General features: G+C 34.5%; 1 protein-coding gene across 1 annotated transcript in view; it reads right to left on the bottom strand.

The window, feature by feature from the left end:
* Window positions 1–10573: 10573 nt before the first annotated feature.
* Window positions 10574–19220, bottom strand: part of LOC128641128 (retinol dehydrogenase 8-like) — a 33121-nt gene continuing 24474 nt past the window's right edge. The window contains exons 4-6 of the mRNA XM_053693699.1: window positions 15393–15486; window positions 12411–12594; window positions 10574–11069 (exon numbers count right to left, since the gene is read on the bottom strand). Coding sequence (XP_053549674.1) covers window positions 10836–11069; window positions 12411–12594; window positions 15393–15486 — 512 coding nt within the window. The 3' untranslated portion in view covers window positions 10574–10835. The remainder of the gene's footprint in view (window positions 11070–12410; window positions 12595–15392; window positions 15487–19220) is intronic.

Raw genomic sequence — 19220 nt, 5'->3', positions numbered from 1 at the left:
TGTATTAACACTCCCAGTGGGTTTTAGAAGAGATAAGGTAATACAATGTTAATTTTCCATTGTTCTCTCCAAGTATTGGTGATTGGTTTATGGACAGATACAAGATAAAGAAGCATGTATATGTACACAATGTGATAAAGTAATGAGATCTGATTATACCTACAGATATAAGATAAAGAAGCATGTATATATATGTACACAGTGTGATAAAGTAATGAGATCTGATTATACCTACAGATATAAGATAAAGAAGCAGGTATATGTACACAGTGTGATAAAGTAATGAGATCTGATTATACCTACAGATATAAGATAAAGAAGCAGGTATATGTACACAGTGTGATAAAGTAATGAGATCTGATTATACCTACAGATATAAGATAAAGACACATGTATATGTACATAATGTGATACAGTAATGAGATCTGATTATACCTACAGATATAAGATAAAGAAGCAGGTATATGTACACAATGTGATAAAGTAATGAGATCTGATTATACCTACAGATATAAGATAAAGAAGCAGGTATATGTACACAATGTGATAAAGTAATGAGATCTAATTATACCTACAGATATAAGATAAAGAAGCAGGTATATGTACACAATGTGATATAGTAATGAGATCAGATTATACCTAAAGATATAAGATAAAGATACATGTATATGTACACAATATGATAAAGTAATGAGATCTGATTATACCTACAGATATAAGATAAAGACATATGTATATGTACACAATGTGATACAGTAATGAGATCTGATTATACCTACAGATATAAGATAAAGAAATATGTATATGTACACAATGTGATACAGTAATGAGATCTGATTATACCTACAGATATAAGATACAGAAGCAGGTATATGTACACAATGTGATACAGTAATGAGATCTGATTATACCTACAGATATAAGATAAAGAAGCATGTATATGTACACAATGTGATAAAGTAATGAGATCTGATTATACCTACAGATATAAGATAAAGACACATGTATATGTACACAATGTGATACAGTAATGAGATCTGATTATACCTACAGATATAAGATAAAGACACATGTATATGTACACAATGTGATACAGTAATGAGATCTGATTATACCTACAGATATAAGATAAAGAAGCAGGTATATGTACACAATGTGATAAAGTAATGAGATCTGATTATACCTACAGATATAAGATAAAGAAGCAGGTATATGTACACAATGTGATAAAGTAATGAGATCTGATTATACCTACAGATATAAGATAAAGAAGCAGGTATATGTACACAATGTGATAAAGTAATGAGATCTAATTATACCTACAGATATAAGATAAAGAAGCAGGTATATGTACACAATGTGATATAGTAATGAGATCAGATTATACCTAAAGATATAAGATAAAGACACATGTATATGTACACAATGTGATAAAGTAATGAGATCTGATTATACCTACATATATAAGATAAAGACACATGTATATGTACACAATGTGATACAGTAATGAGATCTGATTATACCTACATATATAAGATAAAGACACATGTATATGTACACAATGTGATAAAGTAATGAGATCTGATTATACCTACATATATAAGATAAAGAAGCAGGTATATGTACACAATGTGATAAAGTAATGAAATCTGATTATACCTACAGATATAAGATAAAGAAGCAGGTATATGTAAACAATGTGATACGGCAATGAGATCAGATTATACCTAAAAGCTCAACCCATTTTATTAGGTTGTGGCTTCAAAACACAAAATCAGCTAATTCATATACACAAATAAGCCTTAAAAAAAGCGAATCTCATGCATTTTATACTCTGCAGCTGGTAAAAAAGTAATTGGAAACACATTAAGGGAAAAACAATTTTATGGTATACTGTCCCTTTAAAGGGACACTAAACCCAAATTCTTTCTTTCTTGATTCAGATAGTGCAGCAATTTTAAGCAACTTTCTAAATTTACTCCTATTATCAATTTTTCTTAGTTCTCTTGCTATCTTTATTTTAAAAGCAGGAATGTGATGCATAGGAGCTGGCCCATTTTTGGTTGAGAACCTGTATTATGCTTGCTTATTGGTGGGTAAATGTAAGCCTCCAATAAGCAAGTGCTATCCATGGTGCTGAACCTAAAATGGGACTGGCTGCTAAGATTTACATTCCTGCTTTTAAAATAAAGATAGCAAGAGAACGATGAAAAATTGATATTAGGAGTAAATTAGAAAGTTGCTTAAAATGTCATGCTCTATCTGAATCAAGAAAGAAAGAAGGGTTCAGTGTCCCTTTAAAGGGATGTGAAACCCAACATTTTTCTTTCATAATTTAAAACAACTTTCCAGTTTACTTCTATTATCAAACTTGCTTCATTCTCTTGGTATCATTTGTTGAAGGAGCAGCAATGCACTACTGGTATCTAACTGAACACACGGGTGAACCAATGACAATCAGTATATATATGCAGCCTTCAATCGGCAGCTAGAACCTAGGTTCTTTGCTGCTCCTGAGCTTACCTAGATAAACCTTTCAGCCAAGGATAACAAGAGAAGGAAGCAAATTTGATAATAGAAGTAAATTGGAAAGTTGTTTAAAATTGTATGTTCTACCTAAATCATGAAAGAAAACATTTGGGTTTCATGTTCCTTTAAGTTATTAGAGTAAAAGTGCAAATATCCGTGCAAATACCAGACCACAGACACTTTTGCCATTCATTCTTCATTAAAGGGACACCGAAACCAACTTTTTTATTTCATAATTCAGATAGAGAATGTCATTTTAAGCAACTTTCTAATTTACCCCTATTATTAATTTTTCTTTGTTCTCTTGCTATCTTTTTTTTTAAAAAATGCAGCAATGTAAGGTTAGAAGCGGGCCCATTTTTTATTCAGAACCTAGGTAGATCTTGCTGATTGGGTTGTTACATTTAGCCACCAATCAGCAAGTGCTACCCAGGTTCTGAACCAAAAATGGGTGGCTCTTAAGCTTCTATTCCTGCTTTTTTGGTTGAAATGATCTCTTACTTCAACAAGAACTATGTTCCTTTCTCAGATGTAGAGTTCCTTTTTCTGTCTTCCTGGAAGCAATGCCACTGAAACGATAATTTCCTTCATGAATAGCTTAAAGGGACATTGTACACTAGATTTTTCTTTGCATAAATGTTTTGTAGATGATCCATTTATATAGCCCATGCAGTTTTTGTTTTGTTTTGTTTAAATGTATAGTTTTGCTTATTTTTAAATAACATTGCACTGATTTTCAGACTCCTAACCAAGCCCCAAAGTTTTAGGAGAATACTGATGTATTTGAACAGCCAATAGGATTTAAGCATTTTTTTTTTACTTAGGTTTTTTTATTGTGGGGGTTTGTAATGTTAGGGGTATTTGTTTTTATTTTCTTTGCAAAAGAGCTGTTAACTTTAGGGCAATGCATTACAAAAGGCCCTTTTAAGGGCTATTGGTAATTTATTATAGATTAGGGATTTTTTATTTTGGGGTGTGCTTTTTTTTTTTAAATGGGGTATTAGAATAAGAATAATTTTTATTATTTTGGATAATTTCATTTGTTATTGTTTGTAATGGTAGTTTTTTATTTTTTTGTAATTTTAGTGTTTATTATTTTTTGTAATTGTAGTTTAAATTTACTTGTAATGTTAGGTTTTACAGGTGTAAGTCTAGGTTTTATTTTTATTTCACAGGTAAGTTTGTATTTATTTTAACTAGGTAGTTAGTAAATAGTTATATTGTAGCTAGCTTAGGTTTTATTTCACAGGAAAGTTTGTATTTATTTTTAAATAGGTACTGTAGTTAAAGGGACAGTCAAGTCCAAAAAAACTTACATTTTTCAAATAGGGCATGTAATTTTAAACAACTTTCCAATTTTACTTTTATCAACATTTTTGCTTTGTTCTCTTGGTATTCTAGTTGAAAGCAAACCTAGGAAGGCACATATGATAATTTCTATGCCCTTGAAGGCCGCCTCTTTTTTATTTACTTTTCACAGCAGGGGAGAGCAAGCTCATGTAGGCCATATAGATAGCATTGTGATCACGCTCGTGGCTAGTGGCAGACACTGCACTAATTGGCTAAAATGCAAGTCAATAGATAATAACTAAAAGTCATGTGATTAGGGGCGGTCAGAAGATGCTTAGATACCAGTTAGTCACAGAAGTAAAAAGTGTATTAATATAACAGTGCTGGTTATGCAAGACTGGGGAATGGGTAATAAAGGGATTATCTATCTTTTTAAACATCAACAATTCTGGTGTTGACTGTCCCTTTACTAATTTTAACTTTAATTTAGGTCTATTTTAATTATGTTAAAGTTAGGGGGTGTCAGGTTTAGGGGTTAATATAGTTTAATTTAGGTTGTTGCAATGTGGGGGCCGGCAGTTTAGGGGTCAATAGGTTTATTTAGTGTTGGCGATGTGGGTGTACGGCGATTTAGAGGTTACAAGGTTTAGTTAGTTTCGGCGATGTTTGGGAACTACGGTTTAGGGGTTAATAGGTTTAGTTTGAGTCGGCGATCTTTGGGAACTGCGGTTTAGGGGTTAATAGGTTTAGTTAGTGTCGGTGATGTTTGGGAACTGCAGTTTAGGGGTTAATAGGTTTAGTTAGTGTCAGTGATGTCGGGGAACGGCGGTTTAGTGGCTAATAGCTTTATTTAGTGTCGGCAATGTCGGGGAACTGCGGTTTAGGGGTTAATACGTTTTGTTTGTGTCAGCGATGTTTGGAAACGGCGGTCTAGGGGTTAATAGGTTTAGTTAGTGTCGGCAATGTCGGGGAACTGCGATTTAGATAGAACAATGAAAAATTCTGAATATGAATAATGGATCCGAAAATTCAGAAACTGATTTATTCATTTTCGGAATTTTTCAGGATTTGCCGATTTGGAAATTTGGGTGCATTTGAATCTCCGAATAGGCCAAAATTTGTCTGAAACGCACATAGCCAGATGCTAGAGACAGGTGAGTGTAGCACAGGCAGAGGCTCTTTTTGATATCAGGTTGTTCTTTTCGTTCTATAGAATCTTATGCTTCTATGTTTTCCAATAGAAAGGAGACGCATTGTTTGACTTGGGATCTAGGGGAAGGCATTTTTGAAATACAGACTATCCCTCTCAATATGACGCAGGTCCTTCCCACTATCTTTTCCCTCTCATTTTTTATTTTACAGATTTGCTTATGGTTTTATTTATTTATTTTTCGCATTCCTTTCTTATACATCAGGGTTGTGATTTACAAATTCTTTGTTTTTGCAGTCTCTTCTACTCTATTGTACTTTTAAGAGGTTCCAGTTACTGGATTTCGTTATATTTTGGAAATTCTTGTTATGTTCTACACCTGTTCAGGTTATGTTTTATATGTATTTTTTTTTTTTGGGGGGCTAGATTACGAGTGGAGTAATACTTTGCACTGCCGCATTAACTCTTCTAGATGGACGCTTTTTGCGTGTTTCAGGTACCGCATGTATTACAAGTTGAAGGTAAAACGTTTTTGCACACGCACTAAACTAAAGCATGCAAAAAGCCAAACTTTGAATATCGCGACCATGTTAACGTGTTCCCCATAGACTTCAATGTAGTGGGAAAAGTGGGAAAAACACCTGCTGATCACATTTTCTCGTGTGTAAACCCAACATGAAATATTAATATTTCACATTCCAATGTTCTTCACATAGAATAATATGATTTATTTATAAATACATATTTCTATATATAGCTGTTTTTTTTTGGGGGGGGGTATATATCTATACATTTATATGATTTATAGGTATGTATATATATATATTTATTGAATATGAAAATTGCATAAACAATTTCTCATGTTTTCAGCTACTTGACTGCAAAGGGCTCCAATGCACATATCTAACTATCTATCTATCTATCTATCTATCTATCTCTATCTATCTCTATATATATATATAAATACATATTTATACACACCTACATACATACGCATCACTATGATCAAGCCCTTTTTTTTCCCAACACCTGCGATCTCATATCTTTAAGCCCTTATAACTTTTTACTGCAATTTATTTTTAAATAATTTTTATTAGTGTTATTCTGCGTTTTAACTGTAGTTTTAACTATAATTTTTATGCGTTTTGTGTAACTTTTTGTCTGAGGTAACAGATAACCAGAGCTCTAAAGTCGCACTATTGCTCAAGCAAACGCATTTACTTTCAACCTGTTAATACGCTCAAAGAGCCGCAATAAACCCCTTTCGCTTCTGGCAACAGTAACGTGCCACTTGTATTCCTTTGTATTCATTGTTCTTATATTGTTTTAAATTATTTCTATGTGAAGAACCTCATAAAATTTAATATAGAAAAAAAATAAAGTTTTTTTATTTACGTAATGTTAATTGTTTAGCTGAAGCCTTTTTAAGCTACAGCCAACTGGTTAAGGGTGTGCAGTCACAAAACACAAAAAGTTACATTATCTAGCGACATGGATGTAAACAATCAGTTTTTAGGATTCAGATAGTGTACACTTTCCAATTGACATCTTTTATCAAAATTACATTTTTGTTCTTGGTATACTTTATTTCAAACAAATCTCCTTAAAAGGACAGTCTACTTGAAAATGTTTATTGTTTAAAAAGATAGATAATCCCTTTATTAACCTTTCCCCAGTTTTGCACAACCAACCCGGCTATATAAATGTACTTTTTACCTCTGTGATTACCTTGTATCTAAGCCTCTGCAGACTGCCCCCTTATTTCAGTTCTTTTGACAGACTTGCATTTTAGCCAATCAGTGCTGACTCATAGGTAACTACACAGGAGGGAGCACTTTCTTATCTATAGGGCACACATGAACTAGATAAGAGGTGGCCTTCAACGACTTAGAATTAGTTTGAGCCTACAACAAAGAATACCAAGAGAACAAAGCAAATTTGATGATCAAAGTAAACTGGAAAATTGCATGCCCTATCTGTATCATGAAAGTTAAATTTTGACTTGACTCACTTTAACATACAAAGGTAGGTTCAGGAGCAATCGTGTATTGTGATTACTGTATGGATAACTTGGTTGCAAATACTGCTGCTGCCATAAATAATCTATTGAGTTATGAAAATTTAAAGCTTTTTTATTATTATTGAATATACTTTTAATAATGAATTAGTATGGATGTAAAACACAGTCTGTGCTCAACAAAAACATCACTTTGATTAATTTTATATAAAAAGCAGTGAACTTTTACTAAATACAACTGAATAATTGAACACATATTTCTAAATGCGGAATCTGTTGGCGCTCTAAGAATAACCGATAATAGTAATAAAATACAACAAAGGTTTGTTAAATATATATTATCCTTAATCAATAGAGAATTGTTATTTTTTTACAACTATTGACCAATGAAAACTAACATTTTAATACTTTAGGGTTAGAGAAAAAAAAGACAAATTTTTAACAGTAGCATACTTTGTAAGTGTATTTAAAGGCTTTATAATCATTTTCTGGTATAACCTCCCCAAAACTGGTTAAAGGGACATTATACTGTGATTTTATTCTTTCCTTTAATATGTTCCCAACAAATAATTTTACCCGCTGAAGTGCATTAAAGTGTTTACAAATGTATCCTTTACCTTTTTTTTCTTTCAAATAGCTAGTTTTGCCTTTGGTATCCCCACCTTTACTGAAAATTCTACTACTTTAAAGTTAAAAAAACATAACATGATGTTTGCTGCAATTGCTTTTCAATAGCCAGCCTCTGCCCACAATTTGCCTTTTTTGGATGAGACACAAATTTAGAGCTAAATTACATAAAAGAGTGCAAAAAAAATTTAAATTATATTGCAAAGTTGTTCTACTGCATATAACTAGACATTTTATATTAAAATCTCAAGGTGTTTAATGCCCTTTAAATCTCTTTAAGAAGTATAACTCTGATATATTTCTTATATGCTGGTTTCAAGTCGAGCGGGAACGCATTGGAACGGAGTTCCTGCACTATTTTTGCAGGAGGAACTCAGTTTCCCCTGGACAGAGAACAGAAACGCTTCAGTAAACACTGCTGCTGCTGGTGGAAGGAGCTGGAGCACAGTCTGTTTAGAGGGATAGTGAGACCCTCTAATAATGAGCAGTAACATTTCCTACAATACACTAAATGCAAGCCTGTCAGCTGCCCAGTTAAGTGATTACCCCGCACTGTGTGAAACACATGGTGCTTACATTTCTGTGTGGCATCCTCGGGCGTTTTTTCCTTCCCCTCAGCAGAAATAGGACTATTGCACCTTAAGTGGGTGAGACTCTGTGACAGAGGAGGAGTCTCAGGCCCAAAGGCAACCATTCAACCCTTCATTGGATTTAATTTGCTTTCATCAACCAAAGTGTATAGATTATATACATATATAAATACAGTGTGTGTGTATAAAACAATATTAATTGGGAGGGGGTGGAAGTCTTGGAGAGTTCCCACACTTTTTTTTAAGGATTTAAACCCTGCTTATATGGCAATTGAATGATTTTAGACAAGGCAGCAGCCCAGACTGCTGCATTAATTAAATTTTGCATGGTGACGGATTCGAATCGGATCATCCGATACATTTTCCCAGCTTAAAGTGACAATTTACTGTGATTTTATTTTCTTCTTTAATGATCCATTTTACCTGATGGGTTGTATACATGGTTTAAAGATAGGTCCTTTACCTTTTATTTGTCCTTTAAAACAGCTCATTTTGCTTGCTGTATCACTAACTATACTGAACATCTCAGTACTTAAGTACTGGTTTTAGAAAAGTTATGTAAGCAAGAATGTTTAAAATAAATCACCCTCTCAGTGGGGGTGGGACAGAGAGGTACTAAAATGTTAATGATCTATTGCTCTCTCAAAGCATTGGTCTTTGAGTATACCATACCTCCCAACATTTCAAAATACAAAAGAGGGACCCCCCCCCCCACGGCAAAAAAATTGAAATGTGGTGGGCGGGGCTTAAAAAAATCATAAGACCAAAGTAATATAAATAAAATTCTAAATAAAGTCATATATTTTAATACACTTAGGCAGCAAATCAAACACAAGCTCAAACCACTGGTATGGCTATGTGAGCTCTGTATTTAATTAGCCTTTGTAGAGACAGTTCTAACTATTTTTATCTTAATTGGACATTTAATAATAAATTATTTAAAACTGCTCTCTGCATTCCCCATTAACATTCTAGATTCTGGCCTTTAAAGTCAGCAAAAATGCACAGTAGCACACTACATAGCATACACTTACACATGCAGATACACACACACTACATAGCATACACTTATACATGCAGATACACAGGCACTACATAGTATACACTTATACATGCAGACAAACACACACTACATAGCATACACTTATACATGCAGATACACATACAAACACTACATAGCTTACATTTATACATGCAGACACACACACTACATAGCATACACTTATACAATCAGATACACACACACACACTACATAACATACACTTACACATGCAGATACACACACACTACATAGCATACACTTATACATACAGATACAGACACTACATAGCATACACTTATACATACAGATACAGACACTACATAGTATACACTTATACATGCAGACAAACACACACTACATAGCATACACTTATACATGCAGATACACATACACACACTACATAGCTTACATTTATACATGCAGACACACACACACACACTACATAGCATACATTTATACATGCAGACATACACACACTACATAGCATACACTTATACATGCAGATACACAGACACTACATAGCATACACTTACACATGCAGATACACACACACTACATAGCATACACTTAAACATGCAGATACACACACACTACATAGCATACACTTACACATGCAGATACACACACACTACATAGCATACACTTATACATGCAGATACACAGACACTACATAGCATACACTTACACATGCAGCATACACTTATACATGCAGACAAACACACACTACATAGCATACACTTATACATGCAGATACATACACACACTACATAGCTTACATTTATATATGCAGACATACACACACTACATAGCATAAACTTATACATACAGATACACACACACACAGTTATGGATACAGATAGACACACACACTACATCATATATAGGTATCTGTAATTCATTTTATGGGGTCCTGGGGTTGGCAAGCACATTAGCTGGCAGTCTGCGGCTGCCACTGTTCATTACCCTGGTATTAGCACTGCTCATTCTATAAAACTGAAGGCATGCTAGTATTATCACCAGGGGTTAGACATCATCACTATCAGAGGTAGGTTAGAGAGGTCTCCATTACCCGTGGTCAGAGTGTATACAGCCTTCTTACTCCTGCTTAACCCACACACCATTCCCTTTCCACAGGGATTCTAACAGGTATCTAACCATGTGAGGGCAAAACTAGCTGCTACTGAGTATGGGCCCAATAGAATAAAAATGCCTGGGGCAAATCGGGACAGATGGCTAGCAACCCGGGACAGGGGGACAGACCCCTAAAATCAGAACTGTCCCGAAAATCGGGACAGTTGGGGGGGTATGGTATACAGTGAGAGATAATATAAATATGACTTTGTGTATATTTAGAGAGGGAGGTCTGCTCTGCCTGAAAGCTCAACCCACTGTTTGTGTTTACAATTATTAGAAACAAACATTCAAATATTTCATAAACAAAAATAAATCTAAAGGAACATTTTCCACACAAATCAAATTCTGCAGCTGGTATACAAAGTTATTGGAGACACATTAGGGGGAAAATTAATATTAAAATAAAAAAGTCTCTTTAACCAGAATGAATCTTTTTTCATGTGTATTCGATATATCTATGATGATGGTTTTCCAAAGTCAAAACTCTTTTTACTCCTCCATCTTAAGAGTTTGATAAAATTAAGACTGGCATTGAAAACTTTATCGTGTTTGAAGACCATATTATAGAAAGTATCAATGGGCAAGTCGCCATTGGGATCCGCATATTTGAGAGTTGTCATTGGCGTGTACAGCGTGTTGGTCTGGTGACGGAATGGTGGGTTTTCAGCCAGAATTATCTTCATTGTATGCTGTTAAAAAGGAGATAAAAATGATTATGTAATAAATTAGGGATTGACAAATCTCACAAGATAGAAGCGCCTAAATATTTGTTTTATTCAACAGAGAAACTTAAAGGGACAGTCTACTTGAAAATGTTTGTTTAACCCCTTAATCACCAGTAACAAATCTTGTATTGCTTGTGGATTGCTTTCTTGAAAGCGCGATCTCGCCAGGATGCCTGTAGGAGGGAGGGAGATCACAATAGTGCGAAACCCTGTGCTATTATGGCGTGAAAAACTTTTAACAACCAACGATGTACAGGGTACGTTGTGGTTATTAAGTTGTTAAAAAGATAGATAATCCCTTTATTACCCATTCCCCAGCTTTGTATAACCAACACAGTTATAATAATACACATTTTACCTCTGTGATTACCTTGTAGATAAGCCTCTGAAGATTGCCCCCTTATCTCATTGCTTTTACAAACTGGCATTTTACCCAATCAGTGCTGGTTCCTGCGTAACTCCACAGGAGTGGGCACACATGAACTAGCACCACCTGGCTTTCAAAAGCTAATAAAATGCACTAAGATAAGAGGCGGCCTGCAGGGGCTTAGAAACAGGCAGAGGTTTAGAGGTTATAAAGTATATTAATATAACAGTGTTGATTGTGCAAAGCTGGGGAATGGGTAGTAAAGATGTTATCTATCTTTTTAAACAATAAAAAATTCAAGTACACTGTCCCTTTAAGTAAATAGATTCACGGATTTTGTATTTGTTCATTTGTTGGTTTAATTGAATTCATTCTTTTTTTGTTCAAATTAATAACAAATAATTGAAGAATGCATGTCTAGTACTGTTTATATTGTACAAACCTACTAGAAAACAAGGTGAATTTTTTTTTCTTGTAGCTTCGGGTAATAAAATCTGGGTTTTGCTTTCTAAATTATTGCAAGTATTTTATTTTAAAGGGACATGAAACCCAAATTCTTTCTTTTATGATTCAGATAGAGAATACAATTTTAAACAACTTTCCTATTTACGTCTATTATTTAGTTTGCTTCCTTCTCTTGTTATCTTTTGCTGAAATGTTTATCTAGGTAAGCTCAGGCGCAGCAAAGAACCTAGGTTCCAGCTGCTGATTGGTGGCTGCATATATATATATACCAATTGTCATTGGCTCACCCATTTGTTCAGTTAGAAACCAGTAATGCATTGCTGCTCCTTCAACAAATGATACCAAGAGAACTAAGCAAATTTGATAATAGAAGTAAATTAGAAAGCTGTTTAAAATTGTATGTTCTACCTAAATCATGAAAGAAACCTTTTGGGTTTCATGTCCCTTTAAGTATTGGATATAATTTGAGTTACCTCTGCTACATCTTCGGCTGTTTGACCCAAGCTTTGGAAAATGGATTTGTAGTTTTTAAGATACACATGAGTAAACATGTCAGCTGTTTCCTTGTCGGCAGCAGATAAGTCCATTTTCATTCCATCATCATACACTTTTCTTTCAAATTCTGTGATGACTGGGCCCGGCTCAATGAGACTTAGTCTGTAAGAAGCAATATGGCAATTTAATGTCTTTTAAAGTAAGCAAACACAAAGGGTATGATGTTTGAGTGCAATATTTAAAGGGACATTAAACCCTTTTTTTAAAATCCGATAAAGTATGCAACTTTAAGCAACTTTCTAATTGACTCCTATTATACATTTTCTTCGTCCTCTTGCTATCTTTACTTAAAAAGCAGGAATTTAAAGCTTAGGAGTCAGGCCATTTTAGGTTCAGCACCCTGGATAGCGCTTGCTTATTGGTAACTACATTTAGTAAACCAATAAGCAAGCATAACCCAGGTCTGAACCAAAAATGGGCCAGCTCCTAAGCTTTACATTTTGCTTTTTCAATAAAGATAGCAAGAGAATGGAGACAATTTGATAATAGGAGTAAATTATAAAGTTGCTAAAAATTGCTGCTCTGTCTGAATCATTAAAAAATTTTTTTTGGGGTTTGGTGTCCCTTTAAGGTATACAAATTCTATACTGCAAAGTTGAACTGTTCTGAATGATTCATTGCACATTGTGGAACAACACCATACTTGGCACCATTTATGTGAGTCACCTCACTGGTCACAAACAATGATGTATAAAAGGAATGTGTGAATTTTACATAATATTATACACTAAATAAATAAATCCCAAAAGATTCCCTTTAGTTTATGAGAGGCCAACCTCCTCTTCACAAATTGCGCTTGAATATTACAGGGACCACAGGCAGATAAGGAGTTACGTTCTTTTTGAGGGAATCTCACAAAAAAATAAAAATAATTTTGTAAGAAAATAACAAAAGCAATAATCAGGTAATAACATTAAAGGGACAGTCTAGTCAAATTAAACTCATGATTCAGATAGGACAGGCAATTTTAAACAACTTTCCAATTTACTTTTATCATTAATTTGTCTTTGTTCTTTTGATATTCTTTGTTGAAGGCTAAACCTAGGTAGGCTCATATGCTAATTTCTAAGCCCTTGAATGCCACCTCTTATCTCAGTGCATTTTATCAGGGGGGTTTTAACAGCTAGAAAGTGCTAATTCATGTTTGCCAAACAGACAACATTGTGCTTGCTCTCTTGGAGTTATTTATGAGTCAGCACTGCTTGCCTAAAATGCAAGTCTGTCAAAAGAACTGAGATAAGAGGGCAGTCTGCAGAGGCTTAGGTACAAGGTAATCACAGAGGTAAAAACCATATTAATATAATAGTGTTTGTTATTCAAAACTGGGGAATGGGTTTAAATAGATTATCTAAATGTTTAAACAATAACAATTCTAGGGTAGACTGTCCCTTTTTAGCTAACTGATTTCCTACATCAACATAGGGAATCTCAAAAAAATATTCTAAACTCTTAAAGGGGGCAATTTACCTTCTCAGAAAAGTCAATGGTAGATACAGAAAGTTTCATATGAAGGGATGGCATTTAATGCAAGCGATAAGTAATCAATACAATGAGGGATTCTGGGATGTCACATTTTTATTTTGCCATTATGGTTGCTGCACAGTCTAGTTCTGGGGGGATGATTGAATGTGTCAACCTTATGGAGCATTCATTAAATTAAAGTGGTGCAAGTGGTTCCGGTTACAAGCGTTTTAGAAACTCAGATATATTGCATGAACATCTAGGAGGACATGGGGGACTTTATTTTGATGAGATGAATAATTGTCACTTGGGGAGGGTAACGTATCCAGAAGATGACGAGCCTGATAGCAAAGCAGCCTGGCTGCCAGGGAGTGCTTGATCATGCAGACTCAGTATACATTATGAATTCACAATAATTCTTAGACAATGGGGCCCCCCTCGAGAGACATCCATATGTTTTATGTTTTTTTGTTTGTTTTTAATTTGTTTTGTGGTTTTGTTTGTTTTTGGAGTTGGACTAAAGAACGTATGATGAAAATATATAAGCAAGGTATATATGGAAAAGACTATGCATTAGTGAACTAAAATGCTTATTCTTATTATTTTACACTGTTTCAATTACCCACAATAATCTGGTGTTAAATATTAGCACCCTAAGTCATGCAGGGACAAGAGCACTTGTGGTGAACCAATTGATATATTTTATAGATTTATAATAAAAAAATAACTTTGTTTATTTCATCCCTCTTTAAATAAAATTAAAAAAAACTTGAGTATTTTTTTTTTCTTTCTTCAGAAGACTATCACTTGCTACCCCTGGACGAGAGTATACAGTATATCTCAAGAACTAGTATATGTAAAGGGATAGGCAAGGATTAATCTAAAACTAATTAAAGTGACCATATTGTTTTAATGCTTTTTTGTCATGTTGCAACAGCCCATTATTCTCGAAGTGACCGGTCTACCTATTTGGTTTTAGCAGATGTTTGTTAGATATGTTTTTTTGTGACCTATATTAACTATTTATTTCCTTGCAAGATACAAATTTTGTGTATTAATGAATAAAGTTTTTTTTTTCCTATCTTTTTCTAAAAGAAAGTGCTGTAATTCCTTTCTTTTTTGATAAACATATATAATTTATCCATTTTCTCTTGCTCTATTTTTCTTTATACAATTTTTGAGTAATATGGGTATGCACCAATAGCCTCATATAGGCATATATAAGTAATAGGTTTTCTGCTTGCAGTGTGGTGAAAATGAACAATACCAGAGTTTTACCAAAGGTAATAATTACCATATGCATAAAACAATAGTAGTTTAAATAATAATTATTTTAATTTAATACTTTGATGCCCCTTTAATTTAAAAGGGGGGACAGTGCAACTTGGGTTTGGCGCCAGGGAAGATAACCAGGAACATTACAAACACACAGCACTTACTGCAGTTTGAATTTGAGCGCTTGGATGGCCAGACTTTCGCAGAAACCTTCAACTGCAAACTTTGAGGCAGCATAAACATCATTGAACAAAATGCCTTAAATTAAACCAGGAAAAAAAGTACAAATTAAATCTCATGACATTCTATGAAAAACATTTTTTTTTTCACATATAAAACAGTTAAAATGATAGATAGATAGATAGATAGATAGATAGATAGATAGAAAGCCATACAGACAGACAGAGTATATCCGCAGCAGCAGGTGTAAAACTATTACATTCACCATACAGTAATTCATATAACGTCAATGCACACGTGTGTGATTTACATTTACAATGAATGACTAGTACACATTTAATTTGTATGTAACTCAATGTCACAAATAGGTAACTAGGAAAAAGCTATTTATGATTGTAACAGTTCTAGTTTTATTGTAATTCTAAAGTTTTTTTTCCACTACAACTTTATATAGACAAACAGGCAGATTGATGATAGACAGACAGACATATAGATAAGTAGATAGATAGAATTATAAACCAATAGTAGGTTATATAAGGTAAAGAATGATTTTTTTCTTGCAGACACAAAGGTATTATATAGGATTAATCCCCCAAATACACATTAATAAGTTAAACAGGCTAAGCTGCTATACATGTGTCTAGTATATCTGTGCCAGACAATCTCTCATTGTATCAGAGACATCAGTAAGAGGCATCTGGGCTTTTCTTCTTTAACTAGAGCAGATACACTCCTCATGGAACTCCGTGTGGTGAGCACAGATCTGTAGTTTCTCATTATGAGGATTACTGATCTAGTCAGAGGGAAGGTCATTATCCTGTGTCTTAACATCTTAAGCCATATTTGTTAGAAAAAGGGACATCTGAAACTCGGGACATACTTAAAGGATTGAAGATGAACACTCATACAAAGCATAGCTAAGTGGTTGTCCAGGCTTTCCTAATAGTACAATAATAAAATAAAAGTACAGTGATCACTTGTGATGTAGCAAATAAGTTACTTAAAGGGACACTGAACCCAACTTTTTTCTTTTGTGATTCAGATAGAGCATGACATTGTTAGCAACGTTCTAATTTACTCCCACTATCAATTTTTTTATTTGTTCTCTTGCTATCTTTATTTGACAAAAGAAGGCATCTAAGCTAAGGAGCCAGACAATTTTTGGTTTAGAACTCTGGACAGCCAATAGAATGGGAACAGCCAATAGAATGCGAGCTCAATCTGACTGGCTGATCGGTTCAGCCAATCGGATTGAACTTGATTCTGATTGGCTGATTCCATCAGCCAATCAGAATTTTCCTACCTTAATTCCGATTGGCTGATAGAATCCTATCAGCCAATCGGAATTCGACGGACGCCATCTTGGATGACGTCATTTAAAGGAACCGTCATTTGGCGAGTAGGCGTCGGTAGAAGAGGTTGTATCCGCGTCGGCTGGAAGATGATGGCTCCGGAAGAAAGAAGATTGAACATGCCGTTGATAGAAGACTTCAGCCGGATCATGGACCTCTTCAGCTCCCGCTTGGATGAAGACTTCAGCCGGATCATGGACATCTTCAGCCCCCCGCTTGGGCTTGGATCAAGACATCGGAGCCAGGACGGATCGGTGTGATACCCGGCGAGGTGAAGATAAGGTAGGAAGATCTTCAGGGGCTTAGTGTTAGGTTTATTTAAGGGGGGTTTGGGTTAGATTAGGGGTATGTGGGTGGTGGGTTGTAATGTTGGGGGGGGGTATTGTATGTGTTTTTTTTTACAGGCAAAAGAGCTGAATTCTTTGGGTCATGCCCCGCAAAGGGCCCTTTTCAGGGCTGGTAAGGTAAAAGAGCTTTGAACTTTAATTTAGAATAGGGTAGGGCATTTTTTTATTTTGGGGGTCTTTGTTATTTTATTAGGGGGCTTAGAGTAGGTGTAATTAGTTTAAAATTGTTGTAATATTTTTCTAATGTTTGTAAATATTTTTTTATTTTTTGTAACTTAGCTTTTTTTATTTTTTGTACTTTAGTTAGTTTATTTCATTGTATTTATTTGTAGGTATTTTATTTAATTAATTTATTGATAGTGTAGTGTTAGGTTTAATTGTAGATAATTGTAGGTATTGTATTCAATTAATTTATTGATAGTGTAGTGTTAGGTTTAATTGCAACTTAGGTTAGGATTTATTTTACAGGTAATTTTGTAATTATTTTAACTAGGTAACTATTAAAACATAATTTATGTAAGAACTTACCTGATAAATTCATTTCTTTCATATTAACAAGAGTCCATGAGCTAGTGACGTATGGGATATACATTCCTACCAGGAGGGGCAAAGTTTCCCAAACCTTAAAATGCCTATAAATACACCCCTCACCACACCCACAAATCAGTTTAACGAATAGCCAAGAAGTGGGGTGATAAGAAAAAAGTGCGAAGCATATAAAATAAGGAATTGGAATAATTGTGCTTTATACAAAAAAATCATAACCACCACAAAAAAGAGTGGGCCTCATGGACTCTTGTTAATATGAAAGAAATGAATTTATCAGGTAAGTTCTTACATAAATTATGTTTTCTTTCATGTAATTAACAAGAGTCCATGAGCTAGTGACGTATGGGATAATGAATACCCAAGATGTGGATCTTTCCACACAAGAGTCACTAGAGAGGGAGGGATAAAATAAAGACAGCCAATTCCTGCTGAAAATAATCCACACCCAAAAATGAAGTTTAATGAAAAACATAAGCCTAAGATTCAAACCGAAACCACTGCCTGAAGTACCTTTCTACCAAAAACTGCTTCAGAAGAAGAGAATACATCAAAATGGTAGAATTTAGTAAAAGTATGCAAAGAGGACCAAGTCGCTGCTTTGCAAATCTGATCAACTGAAGCTTCATTCCTAAACGCCCAGGAAGTAGAAACTGACCTAGTAGAATGAGCTGTAATCCTCTGAGGCGGAGTCTTACCCGAATTAACATAGGCAAGATGAATTAAAGATTTCAACCAGGATGCCAAAGAAATGGCAGAAGCTTTCTGGCCTTTTCTAGAACCAGAAAAGATGACAAATAGACTAGAAGTCTTTCGGAAAGATTTAGTAGCTTCAACATAATATTTCAAAGCTCTAACAACATCCAAAGAATGTAACGATTTCTCCTTAGAATTCTTAGGATTAGGACATAATGAAGGAACCACGATTTCTCTACTAATGTTGTTGGAATTCACAACCTTAGGTAAAAATTCAAAAGAAGTTCGCAACACCGCCTTATCCTGATGAAAAATCAGAAAAGGAGACTCACAAGAAAGAGCAGATAATTCAGAAACTCTTCTGGCAGAAGAGATGGCCAAAAGGAACAAAACTTTCCAAGAAAGCAATTTAATGTCCAATGAATGCATAGGTTCAAACGGAGGAGCTTGAAGAGCTCCCAGAACCAAATTCAAACTCCATGGAGGAGAAATTGACTTAATGACAGGTTTTATACGAACCAAAGCTTGTACAAAACAATGAATATCAGGAAGAATAGCAATCAATATCAGGAAGAATAGCAATCTTTCTGTGAAAAAGAACAGAAAGAGCAGAGATTTGTCCTTTCAAGGAACTTGCGGACAAACCCTTATCTAAACCATCCTGAAGAAATTGTAATATTCTCGGAATTCTAAAAGAATACCAAGAAAAATGATGAGTAAGACACCAAGAAATATAAGTCTTCCAGACTCTATAATATATCTCTCTAGATACAGATTTACGAGCCTGTAACATAGTATCAATCACAGAGTCAGAGAAACCTCTTTGACTAAGAATCAAGCGTTCAATCTCCATACCTTTAAGTGTAAGGAT

This window comes from Bombina bombina, chromosome 10 (genome assembly GCF_027579735.1).
Source record: "Bombina bombina isolate aBomBom1 chromosome 10, aBomBom1.pri, whole genome shotgun sequence".
Lineage (NCBI taxonomy): Eukaryota > Metazoa > Chordata > Amphibia > Anura > Bombinatoridae > Bombina > Bombina bombina.
This window is presented reverse-complemented; position numbering and strand designations above follow the sequence as displayed.